The sequence below is a fragment of the Phycomyces blakesleeanus genome (genome assembly GCF_001638985.1).
Source record: "Phycomyces blakesleeanus NRRL 1555(-) unplaced genomic scaffold PHYBLscaffold_25, whole genome shotgun sequence".
Classification (NCBI taxonomy): domain Eukaryota; kingdom Fungi; phylum Mucoromycota; class Mucoromycetes; order Mucorales; family Phycomycetaceae; genus Phycomyces; species Phycomyces blakesleeanus.
Window position 1 is genome coordinate 577,852 of NW_017265158.1, and position 25,873 is coordinate 603,724.

General features: G+C 37.9%; 12 protein-coding genes across 12 annotated transcripts; 4 read left to right on the forward strand and 8 right to left on the reverse strand.

The window, feature by feature from the left end:
- Positions 1-106: 106 nt before the first annotated feature.
- PHYBLDRAFT_160169 (glycosyltransferase family 71 protein) lies at positions 107-2,186 on the reverse strand (the record flags this gene model as incomplete). Its single annotated transcript, XM_018434129.1, has 4 exons — positions 107-673; positions 763-1,661; positions 1,730-1,813; positions 1,901-2,186. The coding sequence occupies 4 exons, from the start codon at positions 2,181-2,183 to the stop codon at positions 254-256; spliced, it is 1,686 nt and encodes a 561-aa protein (XP_018286462.1). The 3' UTR covers positions 107-253.
- An 849-nt stretch (positions 2,187-3,035) lies between these two features.
- On the forward strand, positions 3,036-4,348 carry PHYBLDRAFT_160170 (hypothetical protein). The gene is made up of 5 exons (XM_018434130.1): positions 3,036-3,291; positions 3,342-3,546; positions 3,622-3,737; positions 3,800-3,980; positions 4,036-4,348. Exons 1-5 carry the CDS (start codon positions 3,041-3,043, stop codon positions 4,288-4,290), a joined length of 1,008 nt encoding a protein of 335 aa, XP_018286463.1. The 5' UTR covers positions 3,036-3,040; the 3' UTR covers positions 4,291-4,348.
- Positions 4,349-4,364: 16 nt separating this feature from the next.
- Positions 4,365-5,697, reverse strand: PHYBLDRAFT_68984 (hypothetical protein; the record flags this gene model as incomplete). The annotated part of the gene is made up of 2 exons (XM_018442037.1): positions 4,365-5,402; positions 5,455-5,697. 2 exons carry the CDS (start codon positions 5,695-5,697, stop codon positions 4,365-4,367), a joined length of 1,281 nt encoding a protein of 426 aa, XP_018286464.1.
- A 763-nt stretch (positions 5,698-6,460) lies between these two features.
- Positions 6,461-7,789, reverse strand: PHYBLDRAFT_150604 (hypothetical protein; the record flags this gene model as incomplete). The annotated part of the gene is made up of 7 exons (XM_018432511.1): positions 6,461-6,665; positions 6,739-6,935; positions 6,988-7,018; positions 7,250-7,365; positions 7,424-7,495; positions 7,558-7,610; positions 7,681-7,789. The coding sequence occupies 7 exons, from the start codon at positions 7,787-7,789 to the stop codon at positions 6,461-6,463; spliced, it is 783 nt and encodes a 260-aa protein (XP_018286465.1).
- A 128-nt stretch (positions 7,790-7,917) lies between these two features.
- Positions 7,918-8,526, reverse strand: PHYBLDRAFT_150605 (hypothetical protein; the record flags this gene model as incomplete). The annotated part of the gene is made up of 4 exons (XM_018432512.1): positions 7,918-7,942; positions 8,020-8,129; positions 8,214-8,326; positions 8,382-8,526. The coding sequence occupies 4 exons, from the start codon at positions 8,524-8,526 to the stop codon at positions 7,918-7,920; spliced, it is 393 nt and encodes a 130-aa protein (XP_018286466.1).
- An 817-nt stretch (positions 8,527-9,343) lies between these two features.
- PHYBLDRAFT_117403 (hypothetical protein) lies at positions 9,344-12,076 on the reverse strand (the record flags this gene model as incomplete). The annotated part of the gene is made up of 10 exons (XM_018428577.1): positions 9,344-9,571; positions 9,632-10,056; positions 10,294-10,408; positions 10,473-10,719; positions 10,789-10,908; positions 10,960-11,123; positions 11,179-11,365; positions 11,421-11,681; positions 11,757-11,881; positions 11,948-12,076. 10 exons carry the CDS (start codon positions 12,074-12,076, stop codon positions 9,344-9,346), a joined length of 2,001 nt encoding a protein of 666 aa, XP_018286467.1.
- Positions 12,077-12,644: 568 nt separating this feature from the next.
- Positions 12,645-13,022, forward strand: PHYBLDRAFT_79318 (hypothetical protein; the record flags this gene model as incomplete). Its single annotated transcript, XM_018443450.1, has 2 exons — positions 12,645-12,969; positions 12,992-13,022. Exons 1-2 carry the CDS (start codon positions 12,671-12,673, stop codon positions 13,020-13,022), a joined length of 330 nt encoding a protein of 109 aa, XP_018286468.1. The 5' UTR covers positions 12,645-12,670.
- Positions 13,023-13,395: 373 nt separating this feature from the next.
- PHYBLDRAFT_150608 (hypothetical protein) lies at positions 13,396-14,616 on the reverse strand (the record flags this gene model as incomplete). Its single annotated transcript, XM_018432513.1, has 1 exon — positions 13,396-14,616. The coding sequence occupies one exon, from the start codon at positions 14,614-14,616 to the stop codon at positions 13,396-13,398; it is 1,221 nt and encodes a 406-aa protein (XP_018286469.1).
- A 543-nt stretch (positions 14,617-15,159) lies between these two features.
- Positions 15,160-15,720, forward strand: PHYBLDRAFT_23736 (hypothetical protein; the record flags this gene model as incomplete). The annotated part of the gene is made up of 1 exon (XM_018439816.1): positions 15,160-15,720. A coding segment is annotated over one exon (561 nt), but the record flags the coding sequence as incomplete, so codon positions are not given.
- Positions 15,721-20,163: 4,443 nt separating this feature from the next.
- Positions 20,164-21,871, reverse strand: PHYBLDRAFT_156385 (hypothetical protein; the record flags this gene model as incomplete). The annotated part of the gene is made up of 7 exons (XM_018433485.1): positions 20,164-20,300; positions 20,360-20,546; positions 20,600-20,900; positions 20,979-21,217; positions 21,331-21,417; positions 21,538-21,731; positions 21,793-21,871. The coding sequence occupies 7 exons, from the start codon at positions 21,869-21,871 to the stop codon at positions 20,164-20,166; spliced, it is 1,224 nt and encodes a 407-aa protein (XP_018286471.1).
- An 837-nt stretch (positions 21,872-22,708) lies between these two features.
- On the reverse strand, positions 22,709-23,899 carry PHYBLDRAFT_173428 (hypothetical protein; the record flags this gene model as incomplete). Its single annotated transcript, XM_018437026.1, has 4 exons — positions 22,709-22,879; positions 23,071-23,181; positions 23,433-23,521; positions 23,593-23,899. The coding sequence occupies 4 exons, from the start codon at positions 23,897-23,899 to the stop codon at positions 22,709-22,711; spliced, it is 678 nt and encodes a 225-aa protein (XP_018286472.1).
- A 173-nt stretch (positions 23,900-24,072) lies between these two features.
- PHYBLDRAFT_173429 (hypothetical protein) lies at positions 24,073-25,421 on the forward strand (the record flags this gene model as incomplete). The annotated part of the gene is made up of 5 exons (XM_018437027.1): positions 24,073-24,157; positions 24,309-24,494; positions 24,681-24,738; positions 25,152-25,213; positions 25,339-25,421. 5 exons carry the CDS (start codon positions 24,073-24,075, stop codon positions 25,419-25,421), a joined length of 474 nt encoding a protein of 157 aa, XP_018286473.1.
- Positions 25,422-25,873: the final 452 nt, after the last annotated feature.

Genomic DNA, 25,873 nt, shown 5'->3' on the forward strand with positions numbered 1-25,873 from the left:
CAAACTACAATTTAGTGTCAGGACAACCTTTTGGAAATACATAATGTATATTTATATCTACAGATTGTAAAATTTAATCTAAATTTATCGGTTATAACAAATTATAATCCCAAATATATATATATATATATTTGGATATAGATATTTAGAGATGTTTATAATAATATTCATTATCAGAGACAATCTTAAGATAATTTACACAAAAAACAAAGTGGTATTCATACAGATGGTCAATTCAAAAAGGAAATAATTACTATTCCTCCTCCATATCGTCTTCAGGAGAAATCTTGGGTTTAGGCTTCCAAATGGCTTTCTCTATAAGGTTTTGGTCTTTTCTTCGCTGCTGATCTAGAGTGACATATTCCAAAGCAGTCTTTCTATCCTTAGCGCTAAAATCTCGAATTTTATCCGTCTCACGGATACAGGATGTCTCAAACGCCCAGTCAACACCCTGTGCATAGTGTGTAAAGGTGAGGTATCGATCTGGCCACTTGTTCTTATCTCGTAACAATCCCCCATTCCACCAGAGTGGTTCCTGATCTACGTCTAAATGAAGCTGGTTTCCACACACCATACTTGGATCTCCCGCATCTCCTAATCCTCCGATTACAGCACCATACGACTTGATGAAAGAATATGGGGTTTGAACCATCTCAAATCCAATCCAAAATGTCTAGTAAGATAATAATTGTCAATACTAGTACATAATAATCACCCCAACATGCACCCAATTCTATTGATATATATATATTGTCTTCTTACCTCTTTATCACCATGAGCGTATTGGTATGACACCTTGTCTCTCTCTTGCTTGTCATTCATCTTACAAGTTGACAAGAGTCCCAATAGTGATTTATTTTTATTAATCACAACAACACCTGACTCTTGTTCATGCGCGGATGTACTTTTCCACCATCGCGTTTCCTTTAATAAAGAGCTTCCGGTAGGCAAAAATGACTGTAGCCACATTCTACCCTTTGACCATCCTGAAAAAAGGGTGCGATCATAAAAGAATAGTGCGCCCGTCTTCTTGTAGCCAGCATCGGCAAACAAAATATCGGGCCGCTTAAAGAAGAAGACGTCCGCATCCATCAGAATGACTTCAGAGAAGCTACTGGCCAGTATCGCATATGGCTTAACAGCCCAACCACCAAATTGAGTAAATCGGTCATTTATGGAATGTACCACCTGGCGTGTTTTGACGTCAGTAAACTCTGTTTCAAGGTACTGACGTTTTATGGGCGACAAATCATTCTCTCTGATGTAGAATACTTCGATAGGTAGGTTCGAATGGAGGACTTGGCGAATTCCACGGATTGTGGTTGCAGCGTATTTAAATTGATTGTTGCCTACGCAAATAACAATACCTCTTCCGCGGGTGTTGTTGTTGATGTGAAATGAATTTTCCCAATGTGGCGAAATCCATGGATAAAGTGTGTTTTCAAGTTTTTGAAAAAGATCCCAAGTAGAACTGTATGTGGGGTCTGTAGTTACGTCAATTTGACCTTCAGTAATGATAGGATCAAGGTACTGAAAAAGACCTTTGTATACACGTTGTTGAAACGTAAGTGTCTTAAAGTTAGGTATTGGCTCGGGGATAGTAAACAGATCCGCCAGCAATTTCTGGCCAAGAGATGTTTCCAAAAGGCGTTTATCCGCATCTGCAAATATATGAAAGTAATACCTTTGAGTTTCCATATTTAATTCATAAAAGATATGTTTCACATACCTGTCCATGGGTTTATAGGATTAGTGATAGCTATATCATGAGATATTACAAGTTGATCTATGTCTTTGGTTGTTGCCTTTATAACTAAAATTATACAAATCAGATCATGAAAGTCCTTTTTTTTTGAAAAAAAGAGGAGTAAAAGTGAAGCTTTGTCTTGTGGGAATTTACCAGGCTCAATAACGCTGCGATGATTTTCTATCCATCGAAGACGTGTGAGGCGTCTCTCTTCTTCAAGAAATTTTTGTTCTTCTTCCCGTCTGCGCTGATCTTCTTCTGCGAGTCTTTTAAGGGTTTCTGGATCTTGGGTTGGTAATGATAAATGAGCATTGATGTTACCAGGACGAGAGAATGATCCAAATGAGAGGTATATTATAAAGAATGCACTGATGGAGACAACTATTATCGCCGAGATGCGCAAAGGACGCATCCGACTAAAGGCTTGCATCACCATTCGAGTCCAAGGAATGACATGAACTTTGGGCTTGTCTAGAATAGTAAGCTCAGGAGATGAATGTGCCTATTTAGTGTAACCAATCAAATGTCTAGAACATTAGGTCTGAAACGTTAAATTGTTGTTGGTCTGATCATTTCGCCGCTTTCTTGTCTTGGTAATAAATAATGTTTTCCTTTAGTTTTCTCTTTTTATATATATACTATCTATAATATCAACCGTATCAATACTCGAGGAAGTTTGTAGTAGGGATAAATCTCTAGAATACATCCTAGTGATTAACTAAGCCTTCTGTATAGACAGAGTGAAGAAATGTCTTCCATAGAGTAATTTGGTAGTACACAAAATATATCTTTCTGTGTTTAAATTTCAACAAAACACGATCTACTAAGTGTTATTCAGTTTGCACTCTGGTTTTATTCCTAAGCTTATAGATAGACAATGTACTTTGTACGATTTGAAGTATCATATCAATGGACCCACATTATGTGTATCTGCTTGTGAAAGATAAAAAGTTGTTTATGTCTTTTTTCAACTAGCCAATAATTCACTTATATATTTGTAACCATAATAATATGTTTATATATTGAAGTTAAATTACCACATTTATGTAATCTAAATTTTCAACCGGCATGGGATGTTCACACAGGAATATTGACCTACTTTTTTTTTTATATTAGTGGTCTTTTTTTTCAGTGCCATTGTGTGGTAACTTGTAAATCTGGGGGGAGGGAGGGTGGTTCTCACTCAAGCAGTCGTCCCTTTTCTTATATTTAACTCTCCGCTTTCTATATCCTTCATATGGCAATACTTGCCCTGAACCCTTTACATTCACCATAATACTGAGAGGAACTTTAATGGAAAAGCAAAAGAAGATCGCTATTATTACTGGGGCTAATTCTGGGGTTGGATATGCTGTTGCTCAAAGACTACTTGAATTGGAACGCGAGGGAATTACTATTGTGATGGCCTGTCGTAATCACAATAGAGCCCATGCAGCCCGCGAACAACTTCTCGTTCAATTTCCTTTTGCTAGCATTGATATAGTGTTGGTGGATGTTGGAAGCATTAAAAGTGTTTTCTCATTCAGTCAGGCTATCCTTGACCAGTTGAGTTTAATCATCTCAAAAACATGAGAAATCTGACAAAGTGTTATAGATATACCCAAGTTGACTATTTGTTCTGTAATGCTGGAATTCTAAGTGCACTCGGAATTGACTGGTACAAAACCATTAAGCTTCTCTTCACTCACCCTATAAATCTCTTGGAAAGATCCGATGCTACTATCCAGAATGTAGGCGAGATCAATGAAGATGGCATGGGCAAGGTGTTTGCTGCCAATGTATTTGGTCACTATGTTATGGTAAAATTGATGTTTGTTATTTATATATATATATATCTTAAGCGAAATAATCGGTGTTAATAATTTCTCTGGTAGATGCGTGAGTTTGAGGGCTTGCTGTCGGCTTCTGGAGATGGTCGTGTTATTTGGACAAGTTCAATCACTGCAGAAAACGATATATTTGATATTGACGATTGGCAAGGTATCAAGAGGTAAGTTGTAAAAAAAAGTATCGAAATCCCGAGAAAGCACCTCTGCTCATTTAAATCCACAGTCCTGTTCCTTATGAGTCGTCTAAATGGGCATGCGATTTAGTTGGTATTGCTATGAACGATCAATTTATCCAAAGAGGGCGTCAGATTACTTCGTATACCACTTCTCCTGGTGTTGTGGCTACTAGTATTGGAGATCTTCCTCGATGGATCACAGCGGCACGCACTCTTATTCACTACACGGTAATTATACGGACGACTAGAACTCTTCCCTAATCAAGGAAAATCTTCACTTTAGTTCCGTATTCTGGGCGTGCAATCCCAAAATATCACAGCATACAACGGTGCCCTTGCAGATGTATTTGTTGCTCTTCAACCCCTCGGTGTGCTAAACTACATGTTTCGTTATTTGTCACTCTCAGACCGTATGGGGAATGCCTTTGTAGAGCCACAGACTCTGGACAGCTATGAACCATTAGTTGCTGAAAAACTTATCCAAAAATGCGAGATTGTCTATCTGGCTCACAAAAGAAACGCATCAAAGAATGCCTAAACTCCATTATTTATTTTGCTTTTATACAATCTAATTTATCTTTTCTAACCATATATTTATTTTTTGGACTTATATCAACACTCTATAAGTGTATCCGATGTATCGCACGTTTCTTCTTTGTTAAGTACGTTGTCTACGTACTGCCTAATGTTCTTATCAGAGATGTTTTCGAGAAAGGATTGAGTGTATCCAGCCCTCAAGAGGATTAGCAAAAGTCCAGCTTCGGGACTAAGCTGATCTTCTTCCAATTCATTATCGATACATTTTAGTGCTTCATCGATTTGCTCTTTCCTTTTCCTACGTGATAGTTCTGAGCGCGCAAATGCAGGTATTTCTTTTGCTGATGTAGGTGGAAACAATTGTTTCCCTGGATGATTTATCTGTTTGAAATCAATTATATCATCCAGGTATCTGTATAAATTTTTTGAATTAATCTTCTGGTTTTTCAGCCATGTAATATCGTTGGCATATTCAGCGAGTAGAGCGGTTATTTCATTCAATCTGAGTTTGAGTGTAGCTGGTGCACACTTAATTGTTTGCGAATAATCTTTCAAAGGCATAAATAATGTTGCGTTTAATACGGCTGTTTTTCGCGAGTACTTTGGGATTCTTGCCTGCTGCAATATGTGAACCATTAGGCTGTGGGTTACTAATAGCAGAGCAGCTCCAACAAAAGGACGAGAGTGTCGCCCAATATTTTGCTCGTATTCAATAATTACTTTCAGGATAGATATCAGCTTAGGTCGTACTTTTGGATCAGATATACGTAGATTCACTAAATGCCGTATCTTGAAGGGCTCCGCAAGTTTGGAATATACTTCCAATATTTTTTGAAAAGGTTCTCTCATAATATATTCAACCTGATGCAAAGGACTAAATGCGTCTTCGGTGTAATCCATCTTGTAGTTGGGTATTTTTAGGAGTGTTTTTACCATCGATTGTTTTGGTATACCAAGTTTTTCAGCAAAGTCAGACATAAGTACAGCGCGTCTTCTATGTTTCGATGCGTAATAGCAAACAGCAGCGGCAATCCCTAGCGACTCTTCTCTAGAGATATGTACTAATAGCTCATCAGCCATTTGTAATGCTGCATCTGACTCCTCAGAACTAAGCTCAAATAGCCCACTGGCATTTTGTATTATATCTGTTAAATCTTCTCGCTACCGTATTATATTGATTAGTACGGCATAAAATTGTTTGTATATTGTATTCATTTGCCTTTTTATCAATGCTTGTAGTCATTGGCTCGAAAAGTAGATCCTTATCAACTTTTTCAGTTGTTTTATTGAGTTTCTCGGGGCAAGTAGAGATTTCTGTAATACAGCCGCAAGAAATGCAGCAGGCAACTTCTGTTTGAGGGTCCACATTTAAATTGGCAGAGCCACATAAATCACATTGACGAGGCATCGAGTTAGACTGGCAATTTATAAAAGCTGAAGCTTTTTAAAGATATAGAAATTTTGTGGAGTAAATAAATATTAAATTCGGCCACAGCTCATTATGCGTTGTTCGTGGATTGCTTGTGACGTAACTAAAAAGCATTTGCTACAGTATGTTACATTGGTATGGCGTGAAACATATATAGTTTTTCAGGTTGAAATTTAATAAAAAGAAAGATAAAACTATAGACACCTTTTGCACTATTCCTTTGCCCATTGAAAAGATATAGCAAGCAATATTAGAAAATTATAATATAATATATACAATATATATAACCTTGGGCAAAAAGTATGTAAATAAGGTACTGAAAAAATTTATTCAAATATCTTTTCTTGATTTCTGCTACCACTGAGATATTCGTTTTACTACAGTATTCCATAAAAGTAAAAGGTCAAACCAGGGGAGTTATTGAAAACTGACTCCTAGGTTCGCCTTTGAAAATCACCCTAAAAACCTCCTTTTGTTCCGTAGTGATAATCGAATTTATATTATTTTTGGATAAGTACACATGTATTTGCTTTGAACACACTTTATTTGGGCTAAGCAATGCTAATTTGGCTTATATATATCGTTAATTATTTTTAATAAATCAAATTCGTATATGTAAATGCCATTTATGCATATTCGTGGTTACTCACTATCCCAATATTTTGTATAAGATTCTTTTTTACTAGTTTGTGCGAAGTATTTGTGCAAATTCATCTTTCAATTGGATTTTAGGCCTCTTGTATCATCTCCAATGACTCTGGCCGGAATACGGTTGTGGTGGGCGAAAAGGATAGTTTGCTTGATGAAATGATGTAGATGACCAAGGCTGCAGAGAGGAGGTGCCAGCAACACGAACTAACCCATCATGGATTAAATAAGATGTACTTGGGAACACTGTGTTGCCTGGATATGCACTTGTAGAAGGATAAGAAGATCCTGGGGGAGAACTTAATTATTTTTTTTAAAAAAAAAGAAAGTGAGATGCATTATACTACCTTTATAATGCCTTGGTTCATTTACCTCCACATTGTTATACTATTTATAGAAGGTATACATAAACCAGACAGCTGCATGTTGTTTTGCATATATGTATCAGTACCAGTTATGGAATGCCTAATAGGTGAACGATAATTAACATCGTCGAAATGTTGATCGTTTGGTTTGTTGAGAGGTGATGAACAATGGCGGTAAGAAGAATAATCAGAAGTTGATGGCGACTAAAGAAGTTTGAATGAGTCTCTTAAATATGGATTGGCCCTTATCAATTACGTTCGGGAGCTCTCTTTGACTATATTCATTACTGTAAACAGTACATAATATTTAGTGATCCGTTATATTTTATAAGTAGATTATTTCTTCATTTATTTCTGTTTACTCACTTGTACTCTTTTGCCTTTTTAAATGGCACCATTATATTTATATTTTGCTCTTTCAAACAGCTTTTCAAGAGTTCGTTTTCTTTACTAATACTATGAAGTTTTCTATAGTTTACTTAGTTTAGCACTGTGTACATGTAGTATATTTAGCTTACAGCTTATATTCTTTTGCTGCCAGTAGTTCACTATGAACTTTGTCCAAGAGCTGTTTTTGCTTCTTGTTTTTCTCCTTGAGAGACTGAGCGAAGCTATAAAGAGTAGATATCTGAAACTAATAGGGTATTATTATCTGTATGAACACTTGTTTCCATCCAAGTCGATAGACATACTTGTATGACCTTTTCAGCATCTTCCAACAAAGCTTTTGGAGACTTTAGAAACCTGCCGAGTTTCTCTGGGATCTAAAGTAATAAAGTGTTCGTCTTCATGGTGCACATCACACATAAAAGATCTTCAAGCTCACTTGATCTCCAATAGCCACAAACTGACATGTTTTTTTGCATAATGGACACTTGTCTACACATTAATCCACCCATCCACCCATCCACCTACAATCAGCAGTTGTTCTTAAAATGTGATTAATTACCCAGACCATGTTGTCGACATGGCGAACACACGATATGGCTACAGTCTGCCATATAGAATACAACGTCTTTATCCAACAACTTATCAAGGCAAATGTGGCAATGTGTCATTTAGATTAAAGTGAAAGAAAAACTGTGTATTTTTTTTGCTGATGACATGAACAATATAACACTCCAACTTGGGATGATGACGACTGTATAATTTACATGATGATGAAGAGGGCGAAAATAATTCGAAATTAAGAGTTGAGCTTGTACTTGTAACTATAGAATATCAATTTGTTAAACATACAATTTCACTTAAATAAATTCCAATTAATTCATTTTCATGCTAAACTTACCCGCATTTCTTGCAGTTGTAAAATACTGTCTGGCCTTCATCGGCAGAGCGTAGCTGCATAGTATGGTAGGCCATCTCGTCGTTTCCGCAGCTCGGGCACTTCTCTTTGATCTAAAAAAAACCCCCAAAATGTGTAAGTTTCGCCAATAAATATAATTTCACTTTAATATTAGGCTTTTTGCAGGGCAAAATTACCATAGCTTCAGCCTCCTTTTGGTTGCTCTGCTGAACCAAATGACGCTTGTTTTTCAGTTTGGATTGGAAAGCACGTTCAGAAGAAGTTGTGACAACCTTTGTGGATTCATCACCTATTTTTCATTTAAAACTTTATAAACTAAGGCTTGCTTTTTGTATAGGGCTTACCAGCTGTTTTGTAGGCAAAGCTACATTGGTTGCAAAGAAGAATATCATCATCACCACCGGCCATGTCCAGTAGGTTACCACATTCTGGGCAAAATACAAGCGATCCAATGACGTTGGACAAGGGAGTGATGGTTGTGTCAGTCATGGCAAATGAAAGTAAAGAAGACCCCAAATAAAAAATCCATAGTCTTGGTCGTACTATACGATAGGCAGTCACACAAAGCCACTTATTGAGGTGCAATGAAGCGGTTAAGCATAAGTATGTTTTGACACATTTGAAAGGCGCACAATTCGAGGTGTAGTGAGGCAAATATAATAATGGTCAGGTCACAGAGGTTTAAATATTGTGATGCAAGATAGCTGTATAAAACTATGAAAATGCAAATTTAACAAAAGTATAGTTTTTTCTATTACAACAAAGTGCGCTTTATTATTTTAAGATTTGAGAAGAGTTTGCTGCGTTTAACTAGAAGGCTCAGAGACAACTATCAGACATACGGCCGTAAGAATATCGATCCCTAACAGAGGATTCAAGGCGCATTTTTGGGATGATTTTTTTTTTATTTAAACAAAAAATTGAGCATACATTATATAAAAAAAATAGTGCCAAAATGTTTAATAAGTTAACAACCTAAGAATACTTTTCTGTACTGTTTATTTGAAAAGAAGATTCATTCGCAAAGGTTAGTAACTCTTAAAATTACGCATTATATTCTCGAATTGTACGCCTTACGAATGTACTTTACTGTATACCTTGACAGGTTAGGTGATAAAAATTACTTTGATCATTTTTCAGGCACCTATACTCTGTATGGCCATTTTTTTTAATGATAAGAAGAAGAAAAGAAAAATGTCTTCTTAAAAAATTGAATCATGCGTATAAATTTTTGTATATGTCTCTATATGTCTACCTCATTTTGGTTTCATTTTGATACGTAAAATATTTAATTGTATAAAAAAAACTACTCATCATCGCTATCTTCGTCGGACTCTTCTTCAGCATCATTGAGCCATTCAATAAATGCTGTTGACTTTTCCCTCAATTTTCTTTCGGCAGGTGTACCAGATTTGGCAGCTTCAGATGTATACCACTTCATAACAGCATCCTCGTCAACAACATCAGCATGGTACAGCAGTTGAAGTGCGCCCGCAAATAGCTTTGTGAATGCATCTCGAGACGCACAGTAGTTCTACAGATTCATTAGTCTATGGCTTCTTTTTTAATTTCTTTAATTTCTAATTATTCCTACCTGTAGTGTCAATAAGACGTGTGCCTGATCGTCCAGGCTGTGTGTGACTTTGGTAATCAAAGGACCCCACTTGTTGAACACGAGCTTCATGCTGCTGACAGGGTTGGCAATATCAATATGATCAATCAGAGCAGGAATGAGCACCTCTCTGACTTCGGTATATGTACCATTGCTGGACATACGAAGACCAGTAATCTCAAGTGCTGCGGTATCTACTGAATGGTTTTCTTCCAAAGCTCTGCCAATTGTTTGCGCGATTTCGTTTTTGAAGTCGGCAGACTGTTTGGCAGTGGTGACAGAGGAATCCAGGTTCCAGGCACCGCCAATAGAGCCACTATCTGACTCAACATCTGAGAAGTCCCCAATCTCAGAGGCACTGTCTGACAGCTCGTGATCTTCCAGAACAAGATCTGCCATGTCAAATGCTACTCACCAACATTTTATATCAGCTAATTGTGTAAATTGTTTTTTTGTTTCATCCTTTCCCCTCACTTACCCAAACCTCCCAACTTGGTGTTGCGAACATCTTCCTCATCATCATCGCCAACACGATCCACCCAGAAATATACAGGCGCATGCTTGCCAGTCAATACACGCTGATGGTCTATACCAAAATATTAGATAAAGCAGTAATTAACCGAACAATATTAGCGGGTGCCTACCGTCTTCTTCTTCTTCTTCCTCGTCACTGTCATCTGCAAAGATACTGTTCTTAGGTTGAGGTTCCAAACTGAGCTTAGAGTATTTGGGGATATCTTCTTTAGGACCCAGTGAAACCTGCCCATGAAAATGCGTAAGTTAATCCTCCTTCACCTTATATAGGGCTAAATTACACACTTACACCAACTGACACAAGTGAACCCTTTTCGATCGTGGTACCCTCCAATAGTGTGACATTGTTGGCCAAAATACTCTTGGTCACTTTGCAGTTCTTTTCAATTACACATCCATCCCACAAAAACGCGCCTTCCAAGACAACATTATCACCAATATTACAGTTACGTCCAATAACAGAGTGTGCAATACGTGTACTTTGTCCAATAACAGACCCAGACCCAATCTGCACATCCTCATCAATCATACACGACCTATTCAAGTGTTAATACTTGTATTCATTTTCATAGCTATGAAAACAAAACAAAAAGGCATTTTTTTACCGTGAAAGAGAGACGTTTCCGGATTTGTAGATATTCCCTCTAGAAAATTCATAATCATCTCCCTGTTTGAGGTTTGTCTCAGGAACCACTGGGAATGCCCAACGGTTGAGGATGTGTTTGCTAAAAGGGTTTAGTTTTTCTAGCTTATGGCTTATATGTTTCATATATTACCTGACAGTAGCATAAAGCTGCTCATTCTCAATACGAGCAACATAAGGTTCGGATACTATGTGAGTATAGACCGTCTTTCCAAGAATATCTGATGTCAAGATACCATGTAAGAAGTCTCTTCGGTGACGCTGCCAGTCAAAGTTTTCGGACAACAAAGCAGGGACCTTTTATAATAAATTAGTTATTATTATCTTGGCAAGCTTCTTCCTTGTATTTTACCTCTACGGAGCAAATGTCCAAACGAGGATCTACCAAATCATTACGGAACTCTACTTGTGTACGGTTCTCAAAAATCTCGGGAGACATCTCAAATCGGCCCTTTCTTGGCAAAGCGGTTACAGGCTCGTAAAACAAGCAACGCTCTGTTTTTGGATCCAGTACAAATACACCTGTATTATCCTTGGGTCTACAGCAATAAAGTTAACTCACTATATATAATTATCTATGACTATAATTATTACCTTGAGGGATGTGTGCGAGTAGTTTCTTTGAGAACCATAGTCATGATTGAGTTTTTGTCAGTCTTCTTGCGTGCCCGGTGTGCCTCAAGAGCTTTATCAAGTTTGATGTTAGAGACAAGGTCGCCAATGGTCAGAATGAAATCAGAAGTAATGAGTTGGCGTGCGTCCAATTCACGTAGTGCATCCCCAACAGACATGGCATCGGGAGTCTGTACGATCTGAACATTAAGTTTGCATTGGGGGCTCATCCATGAAGAGTTTCTGTGTACCAAGAATTAACATGAGTAAAAAAGAATTACTCAAACAAAAAAAAGTTTAAGTAATCAGGAAACTCACTCGAAATAAGCCTTAATTGTCTCAATATGTGATGTGCAAACAATAAACACTTCCACCACATCAGCGATTGCAAGAACTTCGAGAGTATACTCAATCAATGGAATGTTGCAAAGTGGCATAAGGCACTAAGAGTAGGAAGGATTCACACTATGAGTGTGTGCCTCTTCGGAATAGCATAACTTCTTTCTTACTCGAGGCATTTCATGGGATATGGGAAGGAAACGTTCATCGTAGCTGTCGGTTAAGATAACAGCCTGGAAAGGTTGCTCATCGCCATCATTGTTCTGGGCCTGAGTGGCTCGCTTGTTCTTTGGTGGCATGGTGTTCTGTATTTGTCAAAGGCACGTTAGATTTGGCGTGGGTTCTGACACAGAAAAAAATCGTGCAGTGACTGCGAATGTCAAGGGAAAGGGGGGAAAAAGTACCCAAAGCGATATCTCTCCAATGCTTCAAAGTGATTATTTCTATTGGTAGGTTTATATAGTGTTAGATACAGAACAGTTTGTCTACTAACACACTGCATATAGATCTGCTCAGCGTAAAATTTACTTGCGCATATTTAGATAATATCATACCGGTACAGTATTCTTTTTTGGGAAGAGGTGACGTATTTCACAGATGCTTCCTTGATACTTTTTTTTATATGAGCTTTCTTCCAAGTCCTTTTTTAGCAAAGATTATATATATATATATGTGTGTGTGTGTGTATGTGAAGTCCTGTGATAAAATGGCAATATATTACATGAATTTAATTTGAATGTAAGCTAGCTTTTAATTCTCTCAAAGGCATAGTATTCGATAACATTTTACCTGAACCCAAAGGGGTTCAATGAAATCGGGCATTGAATATTCCCGAGAATGAAGAGCTGGTGGACGCTGATAGGCAAGTTTTATTTCTTCCTTCTTTTTCCAAGATGACCGATACCAATTCCTTGGACGTGAGTGTTTCTAACGATGGAGAGCGCATTCTGTGTAAGGCGCATTCGAATGAGGTGTGCGAACAGTGTCACATGGATTGGACGGAACACAATGCTCTTGCGACTACTCTCAAGCAAGTCAAAGATTTACCACCACCAAATGCACCAAACCCGGTACGCAATGCTCAGGTGAACCGATTAAAAGAAGAAGGCAACAAATACTTCAAGCAGGTCAACTACACAGAAGCCATTCGCTTTTACACCATGGCAGTTGAATTATCCTGGGCCCGTCCTCTGTGGGAACCTTTGGCTTTCCAGTATGTCCGAGAAGAGCTCGCGCCTGTTCTGAGTAATCGATCTGCAGCCCAACTAGCTCTTAGAAACTACGTGGACGCACTGGTGGATGCTGAGATGGTAACGAGGCTGAAGCGTGAATGGAGCAAGGGCTGGTTTCGAAAGGGTAAGGCCCTCATGGGTCTTAGTAGACCTGAGGAAGCGGCCGAAGCATTCCAAACTGGTCTTCGTTTTGATCATGAAAGTGATGAACTCACCAAGGCATTAAAAGATGTAAATTCAGTATTGATTACAGCATAAACTTTATTTTTCGCACTTTCTGCTTTCATTTTCAACCTCTCTACCTATATATCTATGTCTTTCTCTTTTGCTCGCAATATTTTGTTTATTGTGGGGGGTTTTTTTTTACTAATACACAACAGAGAAAATTACATTAACATTATGTGATGTGCTTGTGGGCAGATATCGTTAACCAGTTTCAAAAGTTCATCCGAGCATTGATTTATATCTAGCTCCAAATGTGTAAGGCAAGAGTTCACAAATGAGGCGTTTGAAGTATATATGACATTGATACGATTGAGTTTCAAGACGCGTAATCCTGAAAAGTTCTTGAGAGCCCAGTTGATATTCAAATCAACTGAGAAAGGTTTTACACGACTTCCATAAATCTCAAGTTGTTTGAGATTATAGGAAGGAGCAAGAAGCTTTACCAATCTCAATGTGCTGAAGTATGCTTTGTTGTCGGTAATATTTGAAAGCGACAGGATCTCGAGATCACTCCAAATAAACCCGGATTTAATCTCGCCAAGGGCATCCTCGTAACGATATACCATTCGTGGATTAAACTGATCATCCCAAGGTGCACGAATAACTTGTATTGAAATTTTGAGAAGTCTTGGATATTTTTTGATAAAGTACACAATCCATTCAGGCTCAGTTACTTTAACATTTTTCAATTTAAAATAACGTACGGTGGTTGCTTGGGACTGTTCAATGAGAGCGTTGCCTGCAAGAGTAAGATTTCGCAAGTGGATTGTTTGAATATGTTTGCATGAACCGTGTATGTTATCAATATCTTGAAATTCTAGGCTTGGAGAGCCTTCGTCTGGTGTATGTTGTATGACTTGGATAGTTAGATCTTTTAACATTGGCATCTTGATAATCAGGCTACACAGTAATCTTTTCTGAAAACGCATGGCTGAAAAATGCGTGAGGTTTTTCGCGTATACATCCGAAAGGTCAATTGGAGTGTATTTGCAATTGGTAGCTAGTCTTGTTAGATTTGGCAAAGCGCCATTCTCCTTCACAAGATTATTCCATAGCATGGAAGACACACTTAAGTCCTCCAAAAATGGAAAACTTCGAAGTAGTAGACGCCAGGGATATACTTTTTGGCCAATAGCCCACCTCAAAGTCATCGAGCGTACAAGATATCTGAAATCGCTGGCCGATGTACTCGATATATCCATGACTCCCGATTTTAAGAAAAGATTGCCTGTTCGCTCGTTCTTTAGTTGGATGGTTGAATATAATGAGGATTGGAATATATTATGCCAGTGTCTAGAGACGCGAACACATGTTGCTTGATCTTTCTGAGTTAAAAGATGAATAATAGAGCTTATAATATCCTCAGGAAGATTGTCTAGCATTGCTATGTCCTCTTTTTTTTTAATAAACAAAAATAGTTGTAGGAATTGGTAGCTTTTATACCTTTTCTTACAAGAAAAAATACACATGCAAAAGCGCAGTAACACTTATATCACTAAAACCATATGTCTACAATGATACCATTTGGTGGAATATATATATAATTAAAGGTGGTTAAATGAGTGCCTTAAAATCATATTGTTTTTTTCTCAAAGGTTAATCGTAATTAAATATGATTGGTTTAAAAAGAAAAAGAAAAGGTTCTAATAGACTGCCCTAACTTATCTTGTTTGCGGCAAAGGGAATAACTTGATTTATTGTTTGTGATAGTCTTATAAAACCGTATCCAAAGGTTAGCATTATTTCCACTAAATTATTATACAAGACTTTTGGAGTAATTGAGTACATATATATATAACAACACGTGATTATTAGAAAGCACTGAGAAGAGAAGGCTGGTAAAAAAAAGAAAAGAAAAAAAAAGAATAGTATAAATTATCTGTGACTCCTGGCTTCAAAAGTAATCGCTTGCTTTCGTAAGCAAAATGGACCTAAACTCTGAATACTATCAAACCGCATTCAGCAAACCTACTGTAACAGCGGAACATCCACAACGACAACTACTTATAATCGATCCCAATGGCACCATCGTATCACGCGGCAAGCTCAAGGACATGAAGGTCCGGCCAATGCCAAAGAACTTCTTAGAGTTTTGCTTTACGAATTTCGAGGTCATGGTCTGGAGCTCAGCTCAAGCTACTTCTGTAAGCGACATGTGCCATCTTTTTGGAGAGTATCGCAAACGCTTGAAGCTCATTTGGAGTCGCGAAGATTTCGGATTGGCATCTAAACAATTCTACGACGACACAGAACTTGTGAAGGATCTTTCTCGTGTTTGGTGGACTCTAAAGGATTTTGGGCCTACAAACACCATTCTTCTTGATGACTATTCGGCAAAATCCAACTTACACCCTTACAACAGTATTATTCTCAAGACGTTTAACCACAAAGAGCACGCGGAATTATTGAATGGAGATGGAGAGTTAGCTGGTGTAATGAAATACCTAGACAAATTACGGTATCAAACCAACGTTGCAAACTATATACGATATTGCAAATATGAGAGTCCATGGATATCTCACAAGGAACCATGGATGTTCATGGTTGAAGAGTATAATTTTAGTGATGGTCATATCACACGAGTTTTACATGACGTGAAGAATGACGAATTCAAAAATTTCTGCGTAATCAAGTTCAACTCATACACGTGGGATTATTCGTATACATCTTTTAAACTAGATCTTGCTCTGGAGAAGTCAGGCTTAAAGTATGCAACTGCAGCAAGTGTATCAGCCGAAGGCTCAAGAAACACTTTGAATGATGTACCTGACGCTGAAACTATTGAATATCCGAACGCAAAATCCAGACGCATGCCACCTTCTATTAAACCATTCAGGCCTACAGATGTGAAAATAAATCGACCGTTTACTAGTACCTTGAATGTTCCAACAGCAACAAATAAAGTACCACTCGGCAGACCGTTGAACCCACTACCCTCTAGTGTGAAACCTCAGATTTCTAGAAATCCTGCGGATGTTGGGATTGTTGAACCAGTAAACACAGTACTGGCCAATAAGATCAGCCAAGAGACTAGACATTCACCATCAATGGCATCATTTGTAAATTCAGTCAAAGAAAAGGTGGAAGCAGTAATTAGCAATCCAAAATTTTCTCAGGCAATACCAAACAACCCGGTGTTTAGAAGCCCAATCCCGACTGGCCCGGCATCCAGTAACCTTCCGACAACTAAGAACCAAATACCTACCGGCCCAGTTATGCATCCAGATAGAATGATTCGAGCCTTGTCACCGTCTATTAATCCGCTTATCAATACTATTAACAAACCCCCAAACCCGGTACTTGTTGATCCGCTCATGCATCCAGATAGAGCCATAAGAGCCATGTCTCCCTCTGCACGCCCATTAATATGGGCACAAAGAGAATCTATTGACAACGAACTTGTTAATAAAGAGCCTGTCCGCACTTTAATTCACCCAGACAGAGCTGCAAGAAGTAGCTCACTATCTAGCGAAACGTCTAGACGCCCATATAATGAACCCATTAAAGTATTGCCTGAATCTGCGAAAGAAGCGAGAACGCTTGCTTATAATACTACAGAAAATGCTTTGGCTCGTGACTTCCAACACAAGAATGATATGGAGAGGGTTCAGGAAGAGAGAATCAGACTTACCCCAGACGATGCCTATTCCTATTCCTCAAAAGACTCCCAAACAAGAAGTAGATCCCCGCCACGTACGCACCAAGTAAAATATGATCCTAATAGCATTGAACATAGTCGCGAGAGGATGTGGATTAGGGACTCTGACAAAGGCCAGGAGAGAGGTCTCGATAGGAGCCGCGATCTAAGTCTCGATAGGAGCCGCGATCGAAATTTTTATAGAAGCCGCGATCAAGGTCTTGACGATAGTCTTGAGAGAGATCTCAAGCGAAGTCCTAATGGGAGTCTAGAGATAGATCGTAAGCGAAGTCTTGATAGGAGTCTTGAGAGAGGACGTGAACGAAGTCTTGATAAGATCCTTGAAAGAGGACGCGAGCAAAGTCTTGATAGGAGTCTCGAGAGAAGTCGTAAGAAAAGCCTTGATAGGAGTCTTGAGAGAGGTCGCGAGAAAAGCCTTGATAGGAGTCTCGAGAGAGGTATCGAGAAAAGCCTTGATAGGAGTCTCGAGAGAGGTCGCGAGAAAAGCCTTGATAGGAGTCTCGAGAGAGGTATCGAGAAAAGCCTTGATAGGAGCCTCGAGAGAGGTCGCAAGAAAAGCCTTGATACGAGTCTCGAGAGAGGTCGCAAGCGAAGTCTTGTTGAGAGTTACAACAGAAGCTTGGAAGAAGGAATTAGAGTCTTTCGAAGATACCATAGCAGAAGCAGAAGCAGAAGCAGAAGTAGCAGCATCGGCAGCGCCAGCACAACCACTAGCGCCAGTACCGGCAGTACCACCAGCAGTACTGACAATACCACTAGCAAAAGCATAAGCAGAAACACACACAAAAGTATGAACAGAAGAAGGTACAGGGACAGAGAAAGGGGAAGAAGCAGAAGCAGAAGCAGAAGCAGTAGCAGGAGCAGGAGCAGTAGCAGTAGCAGGAGCAGGAGCAGGAGCAGGAGCAGGAGCAGGAGGAGGAGCAAGAGCAGAAGTCAAAGCCGAAGCAGAAGTAGAAGCGGAAGCAGAGACAAAGGCGGAGACAGAGGCAGAACTAGAGACAGAGACAGAGACAGAGACAGAGACAGAGACAGAGACAGAGACAGAGACAGAGACAGAGACAGAGACAGAGACAGAGAAAGAGAAAGAGGCAGAGGCAGAACCAGAACCAGAACCAGAAACAGGAACAGGAACAGGAACAGGAACAGGAACAGAAGCAGAAGCAGAAGCAGAAGCAGAAGCAGAAGCAGAAGCAGAAGCAGAAGCAGAAGTCAAAGCCAAAGCCGAAGCCGAAGTAGAAGCCGAAGTAGAAGCCGAAGTAGAAGTCAAAGCATAAACAGAAACAGAAACAGAAGTAGCAGCAGCAGCAGTAGTAGTTGTAACAGTAGCAGAAGCAGCAAAAGCCCTACCAGAATTCATAGTAGAAGTAGATCTCCACAAGATAGCCGTACTCACTACTCTGAGGGTCACAAATATACGTATTCTCGCCGGAATAGCAAAAATAAAGATAAGCGCAAAATGGTTCCTTGGGCTACTTTATTTGAAGCAAACAAGAAACCATAAATATTACGCTTTATCTTACTATATTTCTTCTATTTTCGGAATGGGCTGACCAAAACTCGTTGCTGACATTTTCTTTATCTACACACACACACACAAATGAATATAGCCATAAGCAATTGATTTATATAAAACCAATAAACCAAATCGTTCAAAAAAATTAAAATCATTTATTTGGTGAATGCACAACCCAACAATTCTATATTTTGAATATTTACAGTTAAAGCTCGATATAGTGGTATTATAGTGTTTCTACATGAGATTGATACGATGTTAGTTTTTTTTTTGGACTAATGGAAATTAATTTCTAGGCAATTTTTTTTACCTTTTTTGAACAAACAAAAGTGAAAATTGAGACACAAAAGAATAAAATTTGTGATAGAAAGGGAATTTAGTTGAGACAAGGTAAAATAAAAAGGAGATTCTGATAAAAGGTACTGATAGAATAGTTAATTGATGGAGCTTGTCTTTTTCTGGTAATCATCCAAAAAATATAAATGTATAAAGAGCATATCTGAGGGGGTGTCGAGTTGTGATAATCTCAAGATAACTAAAAAATAATTATTTGTAAAACTCAATCAAAAATATAAAAAGAAAACTCAAGGACAGTTATGAAGATTATAAGTTGAAAACATTGATACTAAGAGTTTTAGAGGAAATAGACCTTAATAAACTTGACTTTCCAAGACTTATTCTATTAAGTAAATGTGAAGAAGAGGCTCCTGGCTATTAAATATTTTGTTTCGAAGTGGGAAGAACTAGCCCAATTTTTACTAGAAGTTTAGTGAGCATTTGAAGTCAAAAATCAGGGAATCCCTAACTTTTGGCTTCAAATGCTCACTAAATGGCCTCCACCACTAAATTTGCGAAACAAATATTGGAATTTAATTCGCCGCGTAAAATACAAATTTGCAGACATTTGCAATTTAGGCTCGAAGACACCTTCCCTAATAAACCGAGATGCTTATTACTTTTATTACTATTGTCATTATGCCGCTTGTATGGAATGTAAAATAAAGTAAGGAGAAACAAAAAGTTTTGATTTTGGTTATTTTGCGAAGAGATTTTATGTACAAGTGTACAACATAATTAAATAATCATTGACAAATAAAATACTTTACATATTTGGCTTCTCAAAGCCCTAATTCTAAAATAATTAAGCATGCGTGGGAGTATATGAGACACTATTTTATAAAGAAAAAAAGCCTGGCTAACTAATGCTAAAGATACCAAGTCCCGTATTGACAAAGAATGGAAGAAGGTGGATCTATAATTTAGAGCAAAGTTTGTTGCAAGCATGCCTGACATAATTAAGGCTGTCATTGATGCTCATGATGGAAATACCAAATATCGAACACTGTTTTTCTTTTCTTCTCAAATATATATATATATAATACATTACACTTTTTTGGAATATAAAATTATATATCCTTATCGTGAAAAGTTCAAGAGTTATTTGTTATAGAATACGATGTGTATATTTTTGGGGTGCTAGACAGTACACTTTTGGTAAGACTTCTTTTCGTATGAGTGTATAACTAGAAGCTAATTAAAATACTCAAGTATTAGTCTACTTTTACAGCAACAATAAAAACTTTAACAAAGGGCATTTCTGATTTATTTATTATTCCTATTGCATATTTACTACTCTTTGATAGAGACACTATGGCTAGAATGTACAAGACAGACAGAATCCAGCTGCACGTTTCACGTCATGTACAAACATAGCGTGCAAAATGAAATCTTTCTTTCTTTCTTTCTTTTTTTCCCGGCTTAATCCAGTGATGCCAAACGCATCTTTTCTAACGGGACTGGGGTGAATTGGTGGACATCAATGTTTCTAAAACGCAATTCTTCTTGGCAGTATGATGGTACAAGAGAATGAATAAGATCAGGCCGGACTGATAATTCTATATAATTCTCAAATCAGCCACAATATCATGCCTCAGCCATGGTCATTATGGTTTACCTTCATGAGTAAAATTGAAAAGCAATGGCAATTCTCGTCCTGTAGCCATCTTGGTGTCTGGGTTGCGGAGTTCGTCAAAGAATGGGTGTACAAGAGCTTCACTGGCTGTCAGACGTGTCTCGGGTTCATATTGCAAGATGCGAGAGAGCAGATCAATCGCCTCTGGAGGTGTCCTTGAACGGAAGACCTACATGAATGCCTAGATTAAGTACCGGTTATACATTTTAGGTGTAGAATTACCTTTGAGAGGGGATGGGGCTTGATTTGAGGGAATTTGTGATCGGTGTAATGAGGGTTCATGGTTGCAATTTGTTCTTTCGACGGTGTGCCCAGCACTTTAATTATTTCTACTAACTGATCGATGCCACTCTCTCCTGGGAATAAAGGCTGACCAAGGAGTAGTTCACCCATGACACATCCAGCCGACCAAATATCGATACTAGTCTTGTAAGACGTCGCTCCAAAAATTAATTCGGGTGCACGGTAATAGCGTGAGCAAATATAGGCAACGTTGGGTTCGCCTGAAACCAAGATCTTTGCACTACCCAAAAGGTTTTTGTTCAATTTAATCATTTTTTTTTATATTTCTTTGTAACTCGATTTTTTTATTGTTCCTTACCTTCCAAAATCACATAACTTCAGAACACCAGTAACTGGATTTACAAGCAAGTTCTGAGGTTTGATATCGCGGTGGCATATTCCAAGAGTATGTGAGTAAGCAAGTGAACGAAAGAGCTGGTACATGTACAGCTTCACGATCAACATTGGTACTGGTTGCTTAATCTTGGCATAGTGACGAGATACTCTGTGGACTGTTTCAGGTACATATTCCATAACCAAGTTTAAGTACACCTCATCCTTCTTTGAACGTGTGTAAAACATGCGAAAAAACCAAGGATAATAATACCGTATGAGCTCTACGTTTGACAGGCCCTTTTGAACCCTTCCTCAACAGCAGGTGCCGCTTTTACCTTTGCATCTCCTTGAGTGTAGAAATAAGCTTTGAGAGCACAGACATTCGGATGGTCCATTAATCGCATGATTTGTAATTCGCGATTCTTAAATCAAATAATAAATAATAAATAATAAAAATAGAACATACATCAACTCTTTTAGATATCAAGACACATAAGTAAAGCATTTCCTTCCTCTAAAGCACTCTATAAATAGTAAATTACCTTGAAGCGTCTGTCCTGCAGGACCTTCTTAATAGCACAATCCTCTCCAGTGTGCACAAGCTTGGCCTGATAGACAACGCCAAATGATCCGTTACCAATTACTTTCTGGTTAGTGTATTGTAGCTGGATATCGAGCCCTGTCTTTCCATCCTTTGCTGGAACACGAACTGTCCGAAGAATGTCGTTGGAGTCGCCTGGATTAGGAGATAAAACACTCTATATTAGAGTTGGTCCATCTCATGGTGAATAACTCACCTGAAAGCTTAAAATGACTAAAGTTTGAGGTGGACATTCCCGAGTGATTGAATGATGCTGTGGTTTCGTTGTGGTTCATTCGTTAATTTGGGGGATTTAAGATGAGGGCAAAGAGAAAAATGTAAATAGTAATGGCGTGTGATAGATGGTGTTAGACAAAGGGAAATCCAAAGTATGAACAACGTGTTAAGGGAAAAAAAAGAAGAGGAGCTCAATGCGGAAGATGAAGTGACGCATCAGAGAGGAAACGTCACTCTGTGGCCATTGGCTTTTTGTGCAAGGTTTTTTTTTAATATACTGATCAAAGAAAATGGGTGTCATATTCTAACGACTTCTTCACATTTTTCCGAATAATCCTGTGTTATACGTGGCTGTCAGTATGTGTGTATTTTTCTTACTTCTTCCTAAAGTCTAATCTTGTCTTAATTGAATAAAACGAAAACCTTTTTTTCAAGTCATTCTTGTATCCTTTCAAATAATATATGTGCATGAAATAGTGTAGAAAAGAAAGCCAAAATATTATATATATTATTTAAAAATAAAGCACGGCTTTCTTTTCATATAATTTATGGTATTTTACTTAGAGGGTGGAGTGCTCCTTATGTAAGTATGAAGGAAAAGAATATTTCAATCACTGGAAGCCAAAAGTGATTAATATATAACAATGAAAAGTAGCAAGTTGAATAAACTTGCTTAATTTACACTACTGAAAAAAAAGGCGATTTTAGTGAGATTGTTGCAATTTTCCGGGGTTTAAAATATTTTTTATGGTGGGATTTTAATAAAGCACAAATTTATCTCTCTTTTATATATATCTCACTTTTTACGCTACCATGTTTTTGCAGTCAATGCAAAACATCTTTTTCTAACTTCTTCAACCCAGTACAAGAATTAAAGACGATAGAATTATTCAAATCTAATAGCTTAATAATAGGTATCTTGGGTGCATCCTAGGCGGTAACCAGGAGGTATTATCTGTTATTCTCTTTGAAGACTTTGTCAGTCTTTGTCTCAAACGACCACCCTCCTGAATATATTCTCCTGCTTGTCTTCTAATACGTCCAATTTGAATGACACAGGTAAACCTCTCAGGTATAGTACCATCATGCCTCAATTGTTTAAGTATATGCCGGAGTTTCAGGACAGCAGCAAGATTTTAACTTCACTAACAATGCTTAGCCTGTAACGGATCCATGTTCTCCAAACAATTTATATTGGTCCATATAAAAGGACTAATAGGAATAAGGATAATGAGAATGAAGAGTTTGTAGTATTTACCATAGAAGACCAAGGCGGGTCACAGTTGTCATCTGGTTGCGGCAATATGGGCGAGGATTGAGGTCTTGCTTGAAGGTTCGAAGGGACAGTTGGCAGCATCTCAAACAGTGTCTAGAGGTAATATACGCATCGACCAAACAAACATCAAATCCATATTCGTGCAGTATCTTCCTCATTCCTACACCCTTGATTGGTTAATTCTATCTATCGTTAGGGGCAGACCAGTTTCCCACGACCAAGACAAAATTTTGACTAAACCCATCACGAAGAGTTTTGGATAGACACTCGTCGGTTTTGCGTTGGTTGACGTATGAGGAGAGTCAAAACTTGCGGAACCGAGGTTGCTGGCTGGTATGCCTTACGATACTTGCATAAAAAGAAATGATGATCGAGGAGTTTGCTGCTCTGACTAAAGAGTGAACAGTAAAGTTTGCGATGTTATTGGTTCGTCCTGATATTTAGGATATTTCATGTTCTACAGTATTAAATACAGGGTTTAAGCTTTGAGATCCACAAAAATACGACGAAGCCTGCCTCTCTTAAGTTGAACTCTTTGTTGGTTGAAGGTGTATCGGTAAAAATATGGTATCACCACTGTAGACTTCTTGTGCATGCGGTACAAAAGGTCTCTTTGTCCAGGATCGATAAGAACATGCCGCCTTAGGATTATTTCATGATTTTCTGGGGGTAAGTTATGAATGTAGGGAATACCTTCAGTGTCAATTGTGATAGACCTTCTGGGATTCGGTTCTTGGCTAGTGTCTTGAGCCATCTTAATAATGGAGGTACCAACACCATTGGTCTGAGTTGTTCTTTTGAACTTTATCATCCCGTTCTGTCGGCCAAAGAAATATTTGCTGTCCACGCCCACCACTCGTTTCTACAGATATAGCTTGTTCATCAATGCTCTCCAAGTTATTCTCAGGATTTGCTGTTACAGGATCCTAGCATAAACTTGCATATAGCGTGGTGACCAGGATCGACGAAGAGGGAGGCAGTAAAATGATCCATGTCCAAGATGTTCAAGGAGTTGGGCTATACAGAAGAATTCGAGGAAGTGATTGTGAGAAGATGCTTTTGAGTCATAGTAGATAAAGCTCTTTTGGAACATATATTTTTCTGGATAGACGGTCAAAATTTGTTTAATGAATGTGTATACTATTATGTATTTTTCGGTGAATAAGCTATCAACTTGGCGAGTTAAAACTCTTTCCTTAAACATTCTTGCGGGTTGGAAGATATCATTTGTTATCCTTATTTTGACTTGCTTCCTGGTTGCTCCTTGTTCGCACAGGTGCTTGGTAAGCTCTCGCTATCTTCTTCTCACATCAGGCGAGGCATTGATTACTCGGCGGGAATGCTGACCAAGACTTGTCTTGATATTGGCTATGCAGGTGGCGTGGATTTGTGTGGCCTTGTAGATAGTAATTTGGTGAACATTTGAGAGTGATATGCGAGTGTAGGAGCTGTTATGAATATAGGTATTAGTGTGGAGGGAAACGAGCTCACGGTTCGACTTTGTTTTTCTGTTATTCGGTAGGAGTCAGTATGGTGCTCAATTAGTGAAAGAAGCACCTCGACAAAAAATATTGTTTTATATATCCACTTAGGTAAAAGGATGGAGCGCACGCCAGCTCAGCAGGAGAGATATGCTTGCTTAGTGTGCAGGTGTGTATGTGGAATTTATGTGAGATTTAGTAAACAGATCTTGTAGGGGACTAAGGAATTGTGGCCTCAATCCAGTTGGTTGTAGATGTCTTGACAGTAAGGGTTTGGAATGGGGTAATCTCGCTCAGCATCTTCTAATCCACAAATGGCTATAGATATGAGGCTCTATACGGTGCTTTTGAAAGTGACAATTGATAAGCATTATATACTAAGAGTTTACGTCACTGTATATACAATGGGTTAGTCAACGGAGTACTTGCAAGAGTTAAAGATAAAGTTGTGTATTGCGTAAAATTATTGCACGTCAATCGTGTTTTCTTTTATAGATAGATATATCCATACATCTATCATATATGTCTTTGTTACATAAGAATATAGTACGTAATTAACCAGATAAATATATTGGTTGATAGATATAAAGGAGAGCTGTTTAAAGATATTAATCATTTTATCATTATCCTGTATGTAGATCAAAGTAAGTTTTAGATTCCTTGTATTTGTTCATTGGCCTTGATTAAGTAACAAAAGATAAGGAAGGAATCACTTTATACTTTTACATGGCTTCTCAATAATTACTTGGCCTTTATTTTTTCTGTCAAGGCTTTGACTTCCATCTTTATGTGGATCAATTTCGAGAAGAAGCGTATGCTCTTTGTCAAAATAGCAATCATTACAGAAAATGATATTATTTTAATTGATTTTACGCAGGCAAACAGTCTATATTAAGCAATATATATCTCTATAGACAATTAAAAGAAATGAGAGTTATATGCTAAGTATAATTGAACATTATGTTTACTATGAAATCAGATGATATATTAGAATAATAGTATATATCAGTGAGCTTCAATACTTCTACAAATCGTTTTCACTATAAAGCTGTTATTATTGAAATTATTCAGCTTATATTTCCATAGGTATATGTGTAGAAGTCAAATAATCAATAAAATTATCACAAATCGCAATATGAATGAAAATACTGGTGGAGACAAAGACAAATTACGAAGGTGCAATTGTGTAAATGGTCTTTTTTTTTTAAAAAAAAAAAGAAAAAAAAAGAATACATAGTTCAATTACAATTGAGCCCTTTGTCTTTGGGTTTTATATAATCCCTGGTATGGCTAATCCACATTGA

Excerpts from the sequence above, each read along its gene's own strand:
- PHYBLDRAFT_160170 (XM_018434130.1), top strand. The coding sequence starts at position 3,041 with ATGGAAAAGCAAAAGAAGATCGCTATTATTACTGGGGCTAATTCTGGG. Across the intron at positions 3,547-3,621 it reads TATTTGGTCACTATGTTATG|ATGCGTGAGTTTGAGGGCTT; the intron begins GTAAAATTGATG and ends TTTCTCTGGTAG. Across the intron at positions 3,738-3,799 it reads GATTGGCAAGGTATCAAGAG|TCCTGTTCCTTATGAGTCGT; the intron begins GTAAGTTGTAAA and ends TTAAATCCACAG.